This window comes from Amaranthus tricolor, chromosome 1 (assembly GCF_026212465.1).
Source record: "Amaranthus tricolor cultivar Red isolate AtriRed21 chromosome 1, ASM2621246v1, whole genome shotgun sequence".
NCBI classification, from domain to species: domain Eukaryota; kingdom Viridiplantae; phylum Streptophyta; class Magnoliopsida; order Caryophyllales; family Amaranthaceae; genus Amaranthus; species Amaranthus tricolor.
Genome location: NC_080047.1, coordinates 38,272,028 through 38,292,645, shown reverse-complemented (window position 1 = coordinate 38,292,645; position 20,618 = coordinate 38,272,028). Strand labels below are relative to the sequence as shown.

The 20,618-nt window shown below is 33.8% G+C and overlaps 1 protein-coding gene across 1 annotated transcript; it reads right to left on the bottom strand.

Annotated features, from left to right (window-relative positions):
* Window positions 1-14,587: 14,587 nt before the first annotated feature.
* Window positions 14,588-19,373, bottom strand: LOC130817301 (uncharacterized). The gene is made up of 3 exons (XM_057682934.1): window positions 19,115-19,373; window positions 17,312-17,399; window positions 14,588-17,234 (listed from the first exon to the last, which is right to left on the bottom strand). The coding sequence occupies exon 3, from the start codon at window positions 17,230-17,232 to the stop codon at window positions 15,067-15,069; it is 2,166 nt and encodes a 721-aa protein (XP_057538917.1). The 5' UTR covers window positions 17,233-17,234; window positions 17,312-17,399; window positions 19,115-19,373; the 3' UTR covers window positions 14,588-15,066.
* Between the last annotated feature and the right edge of the window lie 1,245 nt (window positions 19,374-20,618).

Sequence of the window (20,618 nt, the reverse complement as noted above, 5' to 3'; positions counted from 1 at the left end):
TTTAAGGTTACCACATATAATTTCCTTTGTTATTATTATTATTGTAATTATTATTATTATTATTATTAGTATAATAGGGGTATGTGTTTATGTATTGTAGGACTAGCAGTCTGCTTGATTGTTAGTATAAATTGTGAGAATAGTTTTTAAAATTTTAGTATAATTTTAGCATAAAACTTAGCGCACTTGTTTAAGGTCTTGCTTATAATATACTTCTATCCCAATAAAAATCGTATTTGAAATGCACATGGAATATCCATGTATTAGCAGAATTATTGCAAGATTGAAAAAAAAAATCTAGTTATTATGTATAATAATTATATTTTAGGTATTGTCATATAATCTCAATTTAGTCGATACTTACAGTTTATGTAGGTAAACCTACGTGAGGACGCCATTTAAAATTTTTAAGGTTTTTTATTGAATTGTGTTATATCATTATTAATATTAATGGAAATAAATATTTAATATTGATTTACCATGGAGAATAATGCATTTAGTGTATATATATATATGTATATATATATATATATATATATATATATATATATATACATATATATATATATATATATACATATATATATATATATATATACATATATATATATATATATATATATATATACATATATATATATATATATATACATATATATATATATATACATATATATATATATATATATACATATATATATATATATATATACATATATATATATATATATATATACATATATATATATATATACATATATATATATATATATATATACATATACATATATATATATATACATATATATATATATATATATACATATATATATATATATATATACATATATATATATATATATATATATATACATATATATATATATATATATATATATATATATATATATATATATATATGTATATATATATATATATATGTATATATATATATATGTATATATATATATGTATATGTATATATATATATATATATATATATATATATGTATATATATATATATATATGTATATATATATATATATATATATATGTATATATATATATATATATATATATATATATATATATATATATATATATATATATATATATATATATATATATATATATATATATATACATATATATATATATATATATATATATATATATATATACATATATATATATATATATATACATATATATGTATATATATATACATATATATGTATATATATATACATATATACATATATATATATATATATACATATATATATATATACATATATATATATATATATACATATATATATATATACATATATATATATATATATATACATATATATATATATATATATGGCAAAATGTTAAAAAACTACCTAGTATAAACCCCATTTTGCAAATAACTACCTTAAATAAAAATTTTTGCGAAAACCACCACCTGATCATGTACTATGTGTTCGAATCAATTCCTACTAAAGTTGAGTATGTGCAGCAATGTGTTATTCAAGTGCTTTGTATGTGCAGCAAATAAATGTTTTTGATCATTCTTCATTCTTCATGTGGAGCAAAAGATTGAACTGATCAGTAATTGTTGTGGTTTGAATCAGTTCAGTAATTGAAGTTGAGTATGCAGCAAATCAGTAATTGAACTGATCATGTACTATGTGTTTGAATCAGTTTCTGAGTATGTGCATTGTGTTGTGCATTGTGTTGTGCAGCATGTACAGCAAACACCTGCAAAGACAATACCAAACACAGCACCAAACACAGCAAACATAGGTCCTAAACTTACACAGCACCACATCATACACAACATCATACACACCAAACACATTATACACAGCAAGCATAAAACAATACCTGCAAAGAAAATTAAATGGAAAAAATAAAAAGTTAATTCATTCATTCATCATCATCATGTTACAATATCCAAATCAATGTTACAATTACGCTTAACTAGGTTCTAAACTTCAATTAGTACCCTTGATTTTTACAAGAAACACCAACAGAAAACAAAATAAAAATCCTAATACAAAGCTTTTAATCTGATTTTCATGCTCCCTCTCATTCATCCATTTCTTCTTAATCATTTTAATTTCTGAAAATGCTTGTTCCTTTTCATGTTCCAAGCAAGAAACCCTTGATGTCAAAATCTTGATTTCGGTTGCCAATTGTCGCTTTTCCTCCACAAGCTTGTTAGTGAGTTTTCTTTGCCAAACAGCCATTTCAAGTTCATCAACCCATTTAAACTTTTTGCAACCCCTCGATTTTGTATCAGGATCATAAAAAACGCAAGTATTAAACCTTCTTCCAGGATTTTCCTTGGTCCATGAAACCCTCCTTGCAAAGGGAACTCCACACCCACATTTTTCAATTGAAGAATTTTCGCTTGAAGAACAAGAAGACATAACTGATTAATTGGAAGAAAACGATGATCTTTGAATGAATTAGGGATTCGAATGCAAGGTGAATGAAAGAAAGACGAAAGAGAAAAATTTAGGGTTTATCGCTACAAATGGGAGGAAGAAGGAAAGGAATTTCGAATGCTGTGAAGTGAAATGAAGAAGAGTTAGGTTAATAAAGGAACTACGTGCCTGGCACGTGCTGGTCAACAGTTAAATCTACCGGTCAAACACCAAAATCCGTTATAAGGTAGTCTTTTGCCAAAAATTGTATTATGTAAGGTAGTTTTTTGCAAAAATTTTTATTTAAGGTAGTTATTTGCAAAATGGGGTTTATGTTAGGTAGTTTTTTAACATTTTGCCTATATATATATATATATATATATATATATATATATATATATATATATATATATATATATATATATATATATAAACTATTCTTAATACAAGAACTATGAAAATCAATTTGTCTGACAAAATAATATTACTTTTTTACTAAGAAGTTATTACTTTAAGTAAAAAGTGTTATTTCCAAAAAAAGTTACTTTTCAACAAAAAAAATGTTACTTTTAGTAAAAAAACATTTTCAAATACAAAATACTAAAAATTGACAAAAAAGTGTTTTTTTACATAAAAAGGTGTTACATTTGAATAAACGTGTTACTTTTCAAAGATTAATAAGGAGAAAAATTGAAAAAATAAAAATAAATATTACTTTTACATAAAAAGGTGATACTTTAAGACAAAAAAAGTATTATTGTTTGACAAAAAATGTTACTTTATATATTTTTTTTTTGAAAAATATTTTTTTTTTTCTGAAAATCACACTTTTTTGTTAGATTGTACTATTTTTTTCTAAAAAAATAACACTTGTTTACTCAAAAGCAATACCCTTTTTAAAAAAATAACACGTTATATTTTTTGGTGAAAATTATATATTTTCATGTTTTGTGCTCCCTCCGTTCCTTTTTGTTTATCCAGTTTAATTTTTTCCATTTTAGGAGAGAGAAATTTAATTTTAATTTATTAAGTTATAATAAAGACAAAATATATTCATGTGAGATCTTCTTAAATTCGTCTTGGAGCATAGAATTTTAATATATAATTTTACTTTTTTTTATAATGCATATTAAAAGATATCGAAGCTCAAAATTCCTTTAAAATACGTGCAAAAAGTAAAGTAGCCAAACAAAAAGAGGAGGGAGTAGTTATTAAAGTTTTTTAGATAGTTGGCCATAGTATTAATATCTACGAATCATCTATATATACGTTTTTGTGCAAATTAGTCGATCGAGAAACATCGACACATATCCCATTTCTTGTGGATTTAACACGTACTTGCTGACATACTATACTACGTTATGCATTTACGGTATTACTATCGAAAGACGTAAAATCTTGAACATGCCACCTGACCGCACAAGCTAAATTGACCCGGTCATGCAACATTATGCGAATTCTAGCAACTTTTGAATAAGATGGTGGATAAGCGCATGAGCAACCAAGGCCTGATCAAGCGAGACCTTTGCTTCTCGCCTCTCAGCCACACTGTTGCAACCCCATCATTACTCGAGCATGTCTAATCTGGGACAAAACGTCCATTTCTCTTTTTCTTCCTATACCTTTTTTCTCTTTGGGTGAAGCAACTTTTAATCCATCTTATGCGCATTTCTCAACCTTGGACTAAGCCATCCTATGGCTCTTTTTCTTGCATGCATCAGCCATAGGTTAGTTCTTGGTTGGGGAGAATGTTTGAAATGTACACAAATTCTCATAAAACACGGTCTCTCAAAGAAATCATTTTTTATGGACCAGTCTATTTATTTTTTTTAAAAAAAATTACTATTTGTTCCAATTAAAAAACTGAAATTGTGAATTTCAAAAAAATTACATGCCTTATTAAAAATACATCATTTATGTTTGTTTTATTTTTCTTTATTAACATCTTCAACTTCATTCTTCCTATAATTTTCCTTCTCAAGTTTTCTCTTCTCAAACTTTCTCCGGGTTTCAGACCATTACATGTTGAATCAACAAGTTTGATTTTTCTTTTCATGTTTTCACCTTCTTTATTTTTCTTTGTTCATAGGTAAACAAGTTTGATTCATTATGTTTCAGTAGTGAAACGAGGAAGTGGAAAACACTTGAAATATTGTAAGTGAAAGCGTTATCAGGAGCGGTGATTCGTGGAAGGAAGCGACCTGAATTCCTGCAACACAACGCGTTAGCCTTGTCCGGGGTTATCTCCCGGAAAACCCCTCCGACGCTCAAGTTAGAACGGTGATGTGAGATTATTGAATAGACGATTATAAACTAAATGCATGAATTAAGATATCGAGGTTGATATTGCTTGTATTTTGGTAGGCTAATGAAATGGAGTGTGAGTAAGGATATTAAGAGGGTTATTCTCAGATGATTCCTTCCTCTCTGATGGTTGTCTCTATTTATAGTGGTGGAAGGGAAGTTATTTCAGAGAGGAGGTTAATTATCATGGGGATAGTGGGCGGTTATCAGCCTCGGAAGAAGGAGAACCATGCAATGAGGGATGAATGGGAAGTTGGGTCACTCTGGTGGTTACTTTCCTGGGGGAAGTTAGGGTATTTTGAGGGTTCCTTGCTCATGGGCCAACTAAGGAGTTTGGAGAATTCAGGAAAAGCCCATTGACTAAAAGTTAAGGTCAATACGAAAGGTCAAAGGGTATTAAGGTAATATGACATTAATAATTTAAATAAATAAGTAAATTAGATAAGTGATACCATGACATTTAGCCCCACGCACGAAGGATGATATGAAAAAGGGAGCCCCAACGACTTGAAATATCTTTCTTTGTGCGGAAACGGTAAGCGTCTACCAAAACACCTTAGTGTTAATGAAGGGATATGATTATAGAGAGCGTTCGAACCCTTAAGAAGATGAATATGTTCATAATTTGGCAGATCTTTGGGCGGATTCCAAAAATTGAGTTCGTAAGCTTCGAATCGACTGTTCACATGCCGAATTCTGAGTTGTAACGAAAAAGTTATGACCTTTTCAAAATAACCGTATGAGACGCTCCAAGTTAAAGAGAAATGAATAACGTCAATCGAGCCGCGACTTGAAGCATGCCGCGGTGTAGTCCCATCCCTCTATATTTTTTAGCAGCAAAAATGTAGTTGTGGAGGCTTGATCCTGGTTTATGCTTCTTTAATGCCGCGGAAGCTCCAATACTTAGAATATCTTGGAACAAGATAGCCCCCAAGGGGGGTCCGACTTGTCTACCATACGGATGAAATTACCATAATTTATTCTATCTTGTTATTTTAATCTGAAGTCGCGGAACATCAAAGACTTAGAATATTTTTGAACGAGATCACCACCAAAGTGGGTCCGACTTGTCGACCTCACGGACAAGATACTGGTTTTATTGTTCTATCTTCCTTCTCGTTGTCGTGTCATAAGCCCTGGAATCTTGGGAAGGTATTAAGCCGCGGCAAGAGTGAGTTGACTCGCCGGACAACAAATCACGTGAGATGATGACGCGGCTTAGGTTTACATTTGCATTTTTTATTCTTCACTGAGGACTTAGGGGAGTCCGACTCATCGACGTTGCGGAAAGACAAAAAATACTTGAACAATTTTTCTTGTCTTAACAAGCCCCTTGTTTTTCTAGGACGCGGAATGATCACAAAGGTCCGTGTCTTCGATTTTACAGAAAATATGAGAATTCTCCCTTACTTAGAATTTTTGCACGATAATTGGGGGCACCTTGGAGTCCGACTTATCGACCATATGGACATCCTTCATACTTGGAATAATTTCTATTTATCTTGGGTGTGATTCAAGATCCGACTTATCGACCCTACGGCTTCAAGAGAAAATTTGATAACTTAGAGAATTTGTTGACATTTTCTCCCACCTTGGGGGTCTGACTTATCGACTCCCCGGACATAATCAAGAGCTGATACTTAGAAAATTTTTCCATATTTCCCCTTCATTGAGGTTCCGACTAGTCGACTTCACGGACATAGAAAAGAATACTTGGAAAAATCTTCGATCTTTCCCCTCTCATTGGGGGTCTGACTTGTCGACTTCCCGGTTTTAGTTTGGGATTCCACTTCTTGTTCAAGGGTTGTTTAGGTTTGAGGTTGAGCATTTATTGCTGCAATAAATAGGGTTGTTGGAACTATTCCTTCTCACCTAACCTTCATTAACCTCCTCATTTCTTCAAGTTGCAAGAAAGAGAAAGTAGAGAGAAACGCTCTGACAACCTTCAACCCTTCTTCAAACTTCTGACAAAATTTCTCGAAGATCTTTAAGGGTTCTGACTGAACTTCATCAAATTTCTGACAAATCTTCAAAATTTCTTTAAGGTATTCAAATCTTCCCTCAAATTCTTGAATTTCTTCAAATTATTCTTCAAACTGTTCTTCAAATTGTTCTTCGTGTTCTTGAATGTTTAAAGCTTTGAATTAGTTTTATGAAATTAGCCATTATTCTTTACAAGTTTCGCCTACTACTTTATGACTATCGTTAATATGGATGTCGCGGCTACTCATGAGTCAATAGCTAACTTGAACCTTAACTCTGCTGACCCGACGGAAATTCCTTTGGTAGTATGTAGACGTTATAATAAAGAGGGGTTGCTAATAAATGATTCGGACGATAGTAGTTCGGTGAGAATCACCCCTCATTGCGAATCAATAAAGGCCGGGGATGAGTCATCTGTGTCCCCCATATACACACCGGAGATAATGAAAACTGCTCCTTGGGAAGTGAGCATTGCTTTCTTCCCCAATTACTTGCCGCGAATAGATCCTGACCTGGAAGGGTTATTGTATGTAGATATGGAAAAGATCGAAGGATCATCCGAGTCCTCAGGAAGGGAAAGCGCAGCGCCGGTTCCTCCTCCATTTTACATCCCAAGCGGTGGGCCCCTCAATTATTTCATAGATTTACAGACCAAAAGAGATTTGGACAAGCGTCGGGACGCCATCTCTCCAAAGTGGGGTTTGAAAGATGTTATCAACATTATTACACCGGAGAATTATGACACCGTTAGGTTTCCTTCCCCACACTGTATAGCTATATATTTTCCTTCTTTTGAATTAGGACTTAGGTTTCCTCTTCATCCCTTTTTCAGGGAGGTATTAGATTTTTTGAACATTTCTGTGCACGAATTATACCCTAATGCTTGGGGTTGTATGGTGGCATTTTTGATTTTATGTAAAGTTTTGGCCGTGCCACCAACACTTACCGCCTTTAGGTATATATTAAGAGCCCGTTTATGTAATTCACAATCGTACGGCTGTGGGTGGATTACCTTCACTCACCGTCGTGGACTGAAAATAGTCCACGACCTCCCTGACAATCAGAAGGGATATAGGACAAAGTTTGCATATTTATACAATTCAGGATGTTGGAATATTAAGACCTCCCTTTTTCATATCATTCTTCGTGCGTGGGGTTAAATGTCATGGTATCACTTATCTAATTTACTTATTTATTTAAATTATTAATGTCATATTACCTTAATACCCTTTGACCTTTCGTATTGACCTTGACTTTTAGTCAATGGGCTTTTCCTGAATTCTCCAAACTCCTTAGTTGGCCCATGAGCAAGTAACCCTCAAAATACCCTTACTTCCCCCAGGAAAGTAACCACCAGATTGACCCAACTTCCCATTCATCCCTCATTGCATGGTTCTCCTTCTTCCGAGGCTGATAACCACCCACTATCCCCATGATAATTAACCTCCTCTCTGAAATAACTTCCCTTCCACCACTATAAATAGAGACAACCATCAGAGAGGAAGGAATCATCTGAGAATAACCCTCTTAATATCCTTACTCACACTCCACTTCATTAGCCTACCAAAATACAAGCAATATCAACCTCGATATCTTAATTCATGCATTTAGTTTATAATCGTCTATTCAATAATCTCACATCACCGTTCTAACTTGAGCGTCGGAGGGGTTTTCCGGAAGATAACCCCCCGGACAAGGCTAACGCGTTGTGTTGCAGGAATTCAGGTCGCTTCCTTCCACGAATCGCCGCTCCTGATAACTCTTCCACTTACAATATTTCGAGTGTTTTCCACTTCCTCGTTTCACTACCGAAACAGTTTGGCGCCGTCTGTGGGGATAACAAACATAAAAGTCATGTCTCCCTTAAAAATACATGGATTCAATAGAATAAATATTATCGGTTAAACTTTAAAAAATTACCATTATTTCTCCTAACCTCAAAAATTTTCATTTTATCCCTTTGGCATTCACCTGTTGGAAACGGCATGCACACTGAAAGCCATCATATTATTTTTTGGATAAATGGTATTGGAGGAAATGGTGAGAAATACACTTGTTGGAAAAATAGCTTAGAAACGGTTATTAGCCCAATACCCACAACCTTAATCTTATCTCTTTCAAAACTCCTCATTTTACTAACCAAACCCAATGCCCAGTAACTACCATTGGGGCGGGCCCATCGCCGGCAGTATACTCGCTTCGGTATTTAGTCAAATCCGAGGAAAATTTTATCTGGCAAATGATGCTAATGATGAAAATAGGTGATTGATTATAGGTAATTTATCTCAAATTCTGAGATATTTGGAGAAAAAAATGGGTAGTAACTCATTTTGATGCAAAAATAGTAATGAACGAGTGTTGTTTACAAAGGGATTTATGATTTCAATTACTACCAAATTTCGACATTAATCAATGTCTTTCTAAACTTGTTTTGAAAAGTCAACCAAATCCAACCAAACTAAGATTCTCTCAAAGTTTGGCAGATATTTGATCAAATAATAAAAAAAACTTTGTATTCTGATTACTTAAGTTCATTATCAAACTTCACCTAGTTTGAAAGTGAAATCCTTGCGAGTATCACCTAGCTTGGTAACTCGGACTCTTATTAAGCCTCAAAACGAGTCATTCTGGGCGTTATTTGTCAATATATTCATAGCGAGTATCACCTAACTTGATAACTCGATCACTTATTAAGCGGACCTATGTCCGATCAGTATATTCATCAATGTTTTCGAAGGATTCACCTAGTATGATTCCTTATCTAAGTCCCAGATGATTGACAGTTGAGCAAAGCGGACCTATGTTCGATCAGAAATTCATCAATTCTTTCGAAGGATTCACCTAGTATGATTCCTTATCTAAGTCCCGGGTGATTGACGACTGGACCTATGTCCGATACAAATTTCCTTAAATGCAGACTTATGTTTGATCCGAATATTCATCAATGCTTTCGAAGGATTCATCTAGTATGATTCCTTATCTAAGTCACAGGTGTTTGACTGCCAGGCCATATAGTCATATCAAGCTCAAATGTCGGATCATCATATCAGGCTTAAATGTCGATTCATCATATCAGGCTCTAAAGTCGAATCATCAAAAGTGGTCCAAAGGCCAAATATTTATAATTCATGGGGCTTCCACCATCATGGGCCCATCGAGGCAAGAATTCGAAGTTTACCTTATTCGGACCTTATTGCATGGTTTCTTCCGAATATTTATTTGATCTGCATCACAGGTATGATTTTTTCCGCATAAAGACTGATACCTTCGCTACATTAAATTCCCTCATCTATCGCTCTTCATGCGTGGGGCTAATGTTATGGGGTCAAAAAAATAAAACCGTAATTTATTTAGTCAAACCCTAACCACCCAACTCGGTCCAATAACTTCCTAAAACAACTACCCACTACTCACCATAACCTACCACTCACCCATCATACCCATGATTCCCACATTAATTCACCATCCAACCTCTATTTTACCATTATAAATAAATGTTGCGTACATCATTTGCAAGGGACTAAGCTTTTATATTGCTATCGTTACACCACAATAAATATTCACCCTCCTACGTACAATATATACTGAACCAAATATTCCTTCAATTGATCTGAATATTCCTTCAATTGATCTGAACTCATCCTAGAATCCGTTAATCTTGTATTCATTCATTATCATATATTCATTACTTTCTGTCTCCCGATCTGACTTGAGCGTCGGAGGGGTTTTCCGGGAAATCACCCTCGAACAAGGCTAACGTTGTATTGTAGGATTTAAGGTCTCATCAACGGAAGGATCATAAGCTCTTTCGGCATACTGACAGTTACCCTCGATTACACCTTATATCCAGGTATTTAAATGTCTTTTGCAATTCCTCGTTTCATAACCGAAACAAGTTTTATTATTTTTGGGGACAAAATAAATTATACGGCGAAAAATATAGATATATTATCCACCTCATACCGTGATAAGTATGAGTAGGAAATTAATACCCACGTATGGCCACTATGGCCTATGACTCACCTCTCAATCCATTACTCATCATAATAACCCATTCCCTTAAGTTAAATCTGTAAGATTATTTTTACTACTCATCCTTTATACCATTATCATCTTCTTCATAACATCTCAAGGAAACACAAATCTGAGATCAATTTCTACCTCCATCTCTTCACAAAGTAGAACAAAAATCTGAAATTTTACCTACATTTATCTTCTCAAAGTATTGGTGTAAGTAAATCTAAATATAAGGTTTTTAATTGAAAAACCCTAATCTTAATTTCAGAAAATTTTCATTCAAATTTTATGAAGTTAGAATCTAATTAAAGTGTTTTGATGATGGTAGCTATTGTAGAAGAAGGAGGACACATCTAATTATCACCATCTCCATCTCTTTTTGGATTAGAAGTAAGTTTTTTTTTTTTTTAAATGTGTTCTTGATTTTACTTGCAAGTTTATTTAATGGTCAATAGGACCTTAAATTGACTTTTGAATTGTTATGTGCTAGGTTTTTAGAAGGTCTTTTGTTGGAATAATTTATCAAGAAGGTGCCATTTTGAGGTAGCCATTAAAGAACTAGCAATTGAAGTGAATCTTTGGTTTTGAAGTTTTATGTGATTGTGTGAAAATTTAACTTGCTCAAAAGTAACTTATAAATTAATCTATTTAAGCATAAATTGAATGTTTTGAAGTAGTTGTAAGTTCTTAAATGGTTGTTGATTCATATACAAAGTTGAGAGTAAATTTCAGTTTATGTGAGCACGTTCTGTCTGAACCTATGTTGCTATTTTTGAGACAGTTAGAGTCGTTTCGGGGTTCTGGTGTCTTCATGAGATTTGTAGAGCTTCAAGTCACAGTAGTGAGCACTTGAATCGCTCCAAAATGAGTTCTTATGAGAGAGTTATATTCAAAATAGTGAAATACCAACAGGCTGTCATGAAAACCAATGATAAGCTTTCTGTTTTTCTAGGTTTTAGTGTCTCATAAGAATAGTAGCGCTCTGAGTCATGGTCGCGTAGCCACTTGAATCGCCTCTATACGAGTTCTTAAGAGGAAGTTATGACCAAATTACTAACAGGTGTCCTGATATGGTACTAAAATGGAATTTATTAAGTGGGATTAGAAACTATAAAATAAATTGGATGTTTAGGGTTATTTATTCGGTATTTGGGATTAATTTAGGGTTATTATTCTTCCTTTATTGATTGATATTGTTGAGTTATGGTTCTTATTTGAGTAATATGGGTGTTTGGTTCAAGTATAAATTTGGGAACATAAGAATTGATTAGCTATTGATTAATTGATATAAGTTGGTTATTGGGATTTAAGAATTGTGTAAAATTAGTTAAACGCCATTGATAGTAGCTCAAGTTCTTACACGTTGATGGTTGATGATGAATTGATTGGTATTTCAAATGGTGATTGTTGATTTCAAAGAAAATCAATTGAATTGTTTTGTTTTATAATAATATATGTGACATTGAAAAATGTCCGTTTTTGGGAATCGGCAACGGATATTTATATCCGGGTTATTGTGAAATCCTATAGCTTGATAATAGGTAATGGTTATTCGGATCGGTCTCGAGCCCCTGATCCCGTTTCGTTCTTGCAAGAACCGTATTTTTGATGATAACGATCACCCCTGTTCTCAGAATTTAGATCAAGCCTACTTCTTGACGATCCATATATTCCCACGTTTTAAATCGTAATTACATTATTGTTTTTAATGAGTTTTGAATAAATATGTTTGATATATAAAGTTTTGTTTGTTTCGCAATGAAAGCATATGTTTCATTTGTTGTATTATTTCGCTATTAACTTGTAAAGTTATAGCCATATTTTGATTTCTTATAAACTAAAGGTTCATAGCCGTATTTATGTCGATACCAAACGGTCATTTAAAAGATTTTGGATTTGGATAAAATAATGTTTATAAATGGTTACCAAGTGAACAAGGAATTTGATTAGAGATGTTTGTTAATGACTTGTATATAAATGTAATAATTTGTTGGATTACTCAACAATTCAATTGTTGACAGTATTTGATGGGGCCTATTCCTTACGGAGGATAGATCCACTTTCAAGTTGCCAACTTTAGTGCGGATGGATGTGCTGCTCCTTTATGTGTCATGTGTTGCGATAGCGAGGATATCGTTTTTGGAAGTTAACTTATAATGATATTTTGACAAATCATGTGTTGTAAAAAAAAATTTTAAGAGTTTATAATGTATTAACTTAGCTTATAACTGGGTTGTAATTAATTGTATTACATTACAGCTATGTAAAGTTTTTAAATACTCTGATATTGGTTCCTGTAGCTATCGAGCTACAGGTCGGATTCAACCTAGACTTCTATAAATCTTCCATTGTGCGTTATAGATAGCAATATTATACTATTTACGCTGGGTCGGGCTATTCCAAAGACGAAGTTGTGTTATGTCAAATTGGAAACGGAAGAAATGACGTGAATGAAGTAGTCATTAACTCATTATGCATACTGTAAATAGGCATTAAGGATGTTGTAAGTAGACACTAAGCATACTGTAAGTAGTCATTGAGGATGTTTAAATAGGCATTAAACATACTGTAGGTAGGTATTAAGGATGTGTAAGTAGAGATGATCAACGGGACGGGTTGATCCAACGGGTCAAGGATCGGGTCATATTTAACAGGTCATTAGCGGGTCGGATCATTAACGGGCCTTTGTGTAAAGGGTTGGACCGGGCCAGGTCGAATAATTATAAGAATTAGTTATATTAAATATTTTAGTACTTTTTATATATTTTTATTTGATATTTTTATATACATAGTTAAATTGATCCAACGGGCCATAAAGTATGATAAAAAAAAACTATTTTATGAACTTTTTAAAAACGGGTCAAAGTGGGTCGTATATAAACGGAATTTGACCCGCCCCGGCTCGTTTAACATTTGAAATGACCCGCCCCAACCCGGCCCATTTAAATTTTAGCCCGAATCGCCCTGACCCGTCCCATTGAACACCTCTAGTTGTAAGTAGGCATTAAGCATACCGTAAGTAGACATTAAGCATACTGTAATAGGCATTAAGGATGATATAAATAGGCAATAAGATTACCGTAAGTTCTTGATAATGTGAGTATAAAATGCTCAAATTCTTTGACGAGTTCATCCATGGTGTTTCGGTAATGTAATGGTGAATGAAAGCAAACTTGGAATCATTGATTGTTTTTTATTGAGAAGAAAAGATGAATCAACATCACATTGATTGCAACGCATATTTTCGAGGAGAATTATATTCTGATGTGCATTGGAGTATGGACAGTTACTTTTTAAAACTTGTGTAAATACCTTTGACAACACAATTTTTTTTTATTTTTATTATTAATGAAGGTGTTGGAAAGGGCTGGACATGGACATAAAAACTGTCTCATGTAGAAACGGTCTCTCAAAAGACTAGCTGAAAACACAATCTCCTTGGTTACCTCAAAGTTTTAAATTAATTTGTTGGGAGAGAAAATAGTTGAAAATAGAAGTTAGTTAGAGTATACTTAGTAGCTAAGTGTTCTAATTGTAGTTATTAGTATTCTACATCTTTTGTAATTTCTACTGTGTATTTATGTTCGGCGATTATGGATGAAAACATGCAACAAAAAACAAATAGAGAAAATAAGAGAAAATTTAGAGAAGTAAATTATAACCCACCACGCCTTTTAGAAACTCTGAAATTTGTGAATGAGTTGAAAAAGTGATTAAATGTGTGGATAAGAATAAGTAAATAAGTGTAGACTCATTTTTTGGCAAATAAATGATACAAACCAACATAGAAAATGTAGCCAAATCAGAGAGACGAAGTAGTAAACATTAAACTAAAATGCACATAAAGGAATTAAACTGCAAGTGTACTGAACCTTCTAAAGCATAATTTCAACACCCAGAATAAGTAAATTTCTACTGTTCTGTCAAAACAAGAGTTTACAATTAACATTAACTTGTCACTAACATTAGGAGATAGTCCAGTTTTTAACTACTTAGTTTCCATAATTACCTGCTCAATCAGAAAGGCAATAGATTTGGCATGATATCAAGATTTGGAGCACATGGGCTGGCAATAGACATCAGAAATCCTTACCAGGTGAAGAATCATAGCGCTACGCGAGTGGCGAAGCACTCTCACCAAATGCTTCGAATTGCATCGGACATAAGCATTGCCCTACAATTTGTACAAAAGATGGGGGAAATGCAGCCGGAACAAGTTTCCAGAAGCAGAGAACTGCCACCTTTCTCATCTGTCATAATCACAATTCAACCAAATTGTGTGAATCGTACTCCAGAACTCTAAAATGTCATAATCACAATTCTTCAACTCGTTGGCACATTTCATAGATGTGTTCCAGTGTTAGTGAAGGCGGAAAGATTTACCCTTTCACGCACCACACCAGGAATCAAGCCTTCAAATTTAGCGTTAGCAGAACAAGCATTTTTATTTGATCGAGGAAGACTGAACTCTTCAAGGACGTTCATACTTAAAGATGCTGGGTCAAGCTCAAAAGAATCTTTAGGAACACCTTCCCTCTCATCACCACGCATCCTACAAGAAGGTACCTTATGGGAAAACTTGAGTAACTCAGTGGGTGGTATTTGTATTTCGGTTTCATTTTTTCGGCAAAACAGACTAGCAAAGCCCTTCAATTTTCCCAGCTGCGCAACACGTATCCCAACAGTTGCATCATATTCAGACAGTATTTCAACGAATTCAAATTCTAACTTTGTGTCCTTCTCTAAAGTTAAATACCAATTGGCATCCCAAATCTTGAACAGGGCCCATATCTCCCCTTTCATAGGATATATCAAGACAGAATCTTTACCTTCCCCGTTATTCCAAGTAACCTCATGGGAGAACATAAGACGATCTGCAGTATTTTCTGAATTACCATATGTAAACTTACCATTTGAATACGGCAATTCCACATTGGCCCACTCTATCCCGAGTGTATCGTCAGGATCTGCCTCAAGCCAGGTTATACGCAGCTTAAATCTTCCAGGAAAAATTTTCCTGATCTTGGCATAAAATCTAGGCATTGCATCAAAAGTATCATAAGCAGCCCACACCTGCCCAACTTTAAAGCATTTCTCTCCCCTGAACTTGTCAAAGTCACAAAATTCTGGATCTGGATATTCATGATATTCTGGCTCGGGAATTTCTTCAGGACTTGATGCTAAGAAGTAGTCATCATCAGCTTCATAGTTTTTCTTGGTCGACTCACCCATGTCAGATTTATTGCATTCAACCTTCTTACTTTCTTGCTTTGAAGGGTCAGGTTCCTGTCTCTTTTCTGAAGCATTTACATCGACTTTTTTTGCGGGGCAGGATGAACCAGTCTCTTTTGCCTTTTTCGAAGGGTTAATGATTTCCTCCTCATCACTGGCATCATACTTGTATGAAACATTTCGTTTGTTCCTGTTTGATTTTCTAGAACGGCAATCCTCACCACTGTCATATTGTTGTCTGGAGTCTGTTGGTATTTCTACCTCTTCAGAATCGAGGCTACTCTCAGATCCAAAACTTTCCCTGGACTCTGCACTATGTTTCTTCCTTCTCTGACTATTTATTTTCCTAACAGGCTTAGATCCCTGTTCTGCTTTTCTATCCCCTTTGTTTGAACCTTTGGGAGCCTGTCTGGATTTCTGTGACTGGCTAACTTTAGCTTTTTTACCAGACTGAAAACCAGCATTAGAAGCATAACTGTTCTTAGCTACTGATCCAGCCTTGCTTCCATTCACGTTAGGTATATTTTGCCCAGGAAACACATGCTGGGTTGCCTCAGCTCCTGGTCGTGTACCATGAGCAAGCATGTCATAGGCAGTAAAGGGCTTCTTGCAACTCTGACAACGAAGAAGTCTATTCTGAATTTCCTTGTAATACTGATACCGAACTGCACAGAAAGGACATTGGGTCCAAAACGTCTCTTTCCCATTACCACCTCCTGGTTGAGTCTGCCCTGGACATGTCGCATTAAAGGCCTTAACATCGACATGAGAGTTGGAATTGCTAGTAAATTTTTTCGGAACCACAGACGGCTTAGCAACATTAAAATTCCTACTTGGCTGCTGATGGGGCTGATTTTTTCTCACTAATTTACAAGATGCTCTGCATTTCAGGTCATAGAACTGCCTTTTTTCCTTATCCAGAAGCACTCTCTGAGCTTCTCCTATCAACTTGAATGCAGCTTCAGCACCAAAAAATTTGTTCTTATCAGGATGAAGAAGAAGAGCAAACTTGCGATATTGTTTCCTAATCATTGCTTCATCCGCAGTCTGTTCGATTTGGAGAATTCCATACCAGTCCGATTCATTCCCAACTATTTTCGTCTCTGCTGAGCAGTGTACATCACAAACGCAAAGCATCTGGGACATATTCTCCATCTCTGGATAAAGCTGTTGAGCCTTCAAAGCAAATTTACGAGCACCAACAAAATCTTTTGCCTCCATTTTCTTAAGTGAGATTTCCTTCGCCCTCAAGGCCTCTTCTTTGTTGCACTCCATAACTGAAAAGAATTCTGAAATTTAGATGAATTGATTCTTGCGCAAAGCATTAAAGGAAGAAGATAACTAGATTTGGTACCTTCGTCAAGAGTATAAAAAATGCAAACCAAAATTCCAGAGCTATATTGATTCCTCCCAGTGTCTCAACAGATAGCAAATTTCTCAACCTGTTGTATCTCACAGTGCCAAGGGCCAGCAACACATTAGATTTCATGGTTGATTATGATCACAAAATTTATAAGAGCCAAGTGACTTGACTAAGAAAACACTGATTAAGGAAGCAAATAATCAAAGTAAAGAAAATACCTACACCATGTATGCATGAATAAAACATCTTTTTTATACTTCATAGAAATAAGGTGCAACAACCTAAAAAATTTCTCTTCTTTATGCATGAAAGAAAATTAACAAAGTCCAGCAGGCAGGGATGCACTCTTAAAAAAGGATTTCAAGAAAATTGACTCAACATATCAAGAAAATACCCGTCCTTGTAAAAACTATCGCACCTTTCATTATAACTTTTTCCCCGAAGCACAAAAGGATTCCCAAATATTAAAAGTTGGAGGGACAGAAAACAAGGACAAGGAACAAGGAACAAGGAATAAAGAATGAGGAATCAATGAAAAATCAGAATGCAAAAGAGAGGGTCTCATTTTTTAAATTAACACCAAATCCCATCAATGCAACACATGGCATTGTTTTAGGGCCCTCTTCGTGATTATGCTGGTCAAGAAGGCAGAATTTTTACAGCAAACAAGAAATACACACAGATTGTACAATGGAGAAAATGAGCATACACTTCATAACACAATTGCTATAATCGATTGCTATATTTTAGCTTCTAATAACTCAGCGAATGCAGCAAGTCAACCCCAAGTCCCCAACTACAAGGGAGAATCTAGATTTGATCCTACCTAGGCCATTCTCTGGATTGTTTGATGAAAACCTATTAATATTAAATTGTGCAACATATAACACTTGAAAATGGAGGCCGCGTTGGTTCCGTACACAATTACAAATGAAGAGATAGTGTTTGACGCACCTTAAACCGGTATCCTTAATTTGCCATAATCCACCAGCTAATGCTAACTCTACCAAGCTATCACCCTTTTTTATTATAAAAAATTCTACAAAGAAATGCAGATACATTGTACTCGTTTGCCCAATGCAATCCATATTTTCCAAAGATTTAAAAATCCCAAGGCTAGAATCTTGTAGCTGACTAATCTTACACTAGAACACTGAAAACCCTGGTCATTGCCATAAGCCATCTTTTCCTCAATCATTGAAGCTTAAAATCTTACTATTCGTGAGTTTGACTCATCCAAATAAGGAGGAACTTTATCAGAATTTCAGATTATATGGTGCTAGCGTGCTAGTGTGCAACACTAATATAAAAACTTAACTAATGGAGGAGAGTTCGAACAATGCTGTGCACTGCAGAAAGTAAACAACTATCAGAGATTTTATTCACTCATCTCCATAGCAACATACAGCAAACCAACAAGAACATATCTCAATAGTATTCAATTTGCTATCAAACTGTACGCAGATATTAGTTTGAGTAGGGAGACACGAGTGAGCTTTTCTAGTTCGGAAAATACATGCACATTCCTTTAATCCCGAAAAAAACATTCATCGTTCACAAAACCTAATTTGTTCGTATTTGAAGCAATTTTTTTAAATGACCCAGAAAATATAAATCACGCTACTGAATTATAAATTTAAGTAGCAATTAGCAGATTCAATTAGTCTGATGCACAATATGAGACTCAATTGTCATTCAAATGTCGATGAAAAACATGAAATTGAAAAACAAAGTGCATCGTAACAGAAATTGAAAATCAAAGAAATAAACAACAATGAGAAGAATGGAAATTACTAATTAGTATCACAGTTATGGTTGAAAGCATAAACCCAATAGCAGTAGTGGAAATCCCAGATTGAGAGATAGTAGAGAGAGCGCCGGCCTCCGCGAATGGTCGCGGTGGCACGGATGAATGAGAGTAGAGAGAGAAAGAGAAGGCGGGAGAAATTGAAGCAATGGAGAAATTCCAGATACGAATGAAATTTGAAACCCTAGATTTTTTTTTTTTGGAGAAATACAGGGATAATACTATCGGTCAAAAGTCAAATCTCCTGAGATCCAAATACGAAGTTAAAATTTTCACATATTTCCATCCCAAACCGTTGAGTAATTTACTAATGGGTTAAATCCCCTTTTAGGACGATATGGTCTTAGATGAGACGACCTTATAATGAGATCGTCAATTTGAGTCGGCTCGTGCGTAATAACATGGGCATTTTTTTATTTTCTGGATATTTTTCAATTTTAATCTTAAAGATATCAATTTTCAAAATTGATACATTTAAGGTCAAAATTGATAAATGCACAAAAAATTAAAATGTTGTTACGCGTGCATGAAATGGGTCGGCCCACATTTCGTCTTAACTTGCGACGGTCTCGTCCAAGTTTTAAAATCAACTATTGTTATTAGAGACGGTCTTTCGAAGAGACCGTTTTAATTGGGTCGACCCAGTTTTTTAAAAAATAGCTATGTTTATAAGATATCATCTCTCAAAGAAACGACTTCAAAACAAGAAGTCATCATTTTTATTTTCTCTTTAATTTGTATGAATTGAGCTATTTAACTAAAATATCTAATGTGTTTTTCGAAGAGACCGTCTCTCACAACAATTTGTGAAAAAATAAATTCCAAAACTGATTTTCTAAATTTGAATTCACCCTCCCCGTTCATTTACTGACTAGTATAGAAACTCGTGTAATACATAAAATTGTTAATAGAGATGCAATAACATATTATCAATATAAAATTATAATATTTCTTATGAAATAGGTAGAGAATTTGAGAATATATAGTGCTTTTAAATGTAAAACTTCAGTTGTTAATATAAGTATAATTTAAAATTCTCAAACTTTGAAGCCAAATTTGCTATATCTTCCAACAACGTTATCGTTAATGATTTTTTTGTCTTTCTCAAAATAATTTTTGACTATCATGTATTTTTTTGTTTCTTGAAGAAATATATTAGAAATTAAAATTTTAATGAAAAACTTTGTAATTAGCAAATACGCTTCAACATATAAAAACAAATATATCTTCTAGGAAACTTTAAATGGAAATCTTATGTAGTTTTTAAATTCAAATATATAATATTCCAAGAAAATTTAGTCGAACATATCTAATTGGGATATGCACTCATATATTAAAGGAATAAGTTGATGTTAAATATGTTAAGAATTATTTCATATGACAAATCACAATGGAAATGTCATTTTTGGAATTTTACAATCTTATTATTAGATTGTATGATTTTTGTGATTCTCAGAATAATTTTTGATTATCATGTATCTTTTGTTTATT

What these genes read in the sequence shown, in the direction of transcription:
- LOC130817301 (XM_057682934.1), bottom strand. Translation starts at nt 17,232, where the DNA reads ATGGAGTGCAACAAAGAAGAGGCCTTGAGGGCGAAGGAAATCTCACTT.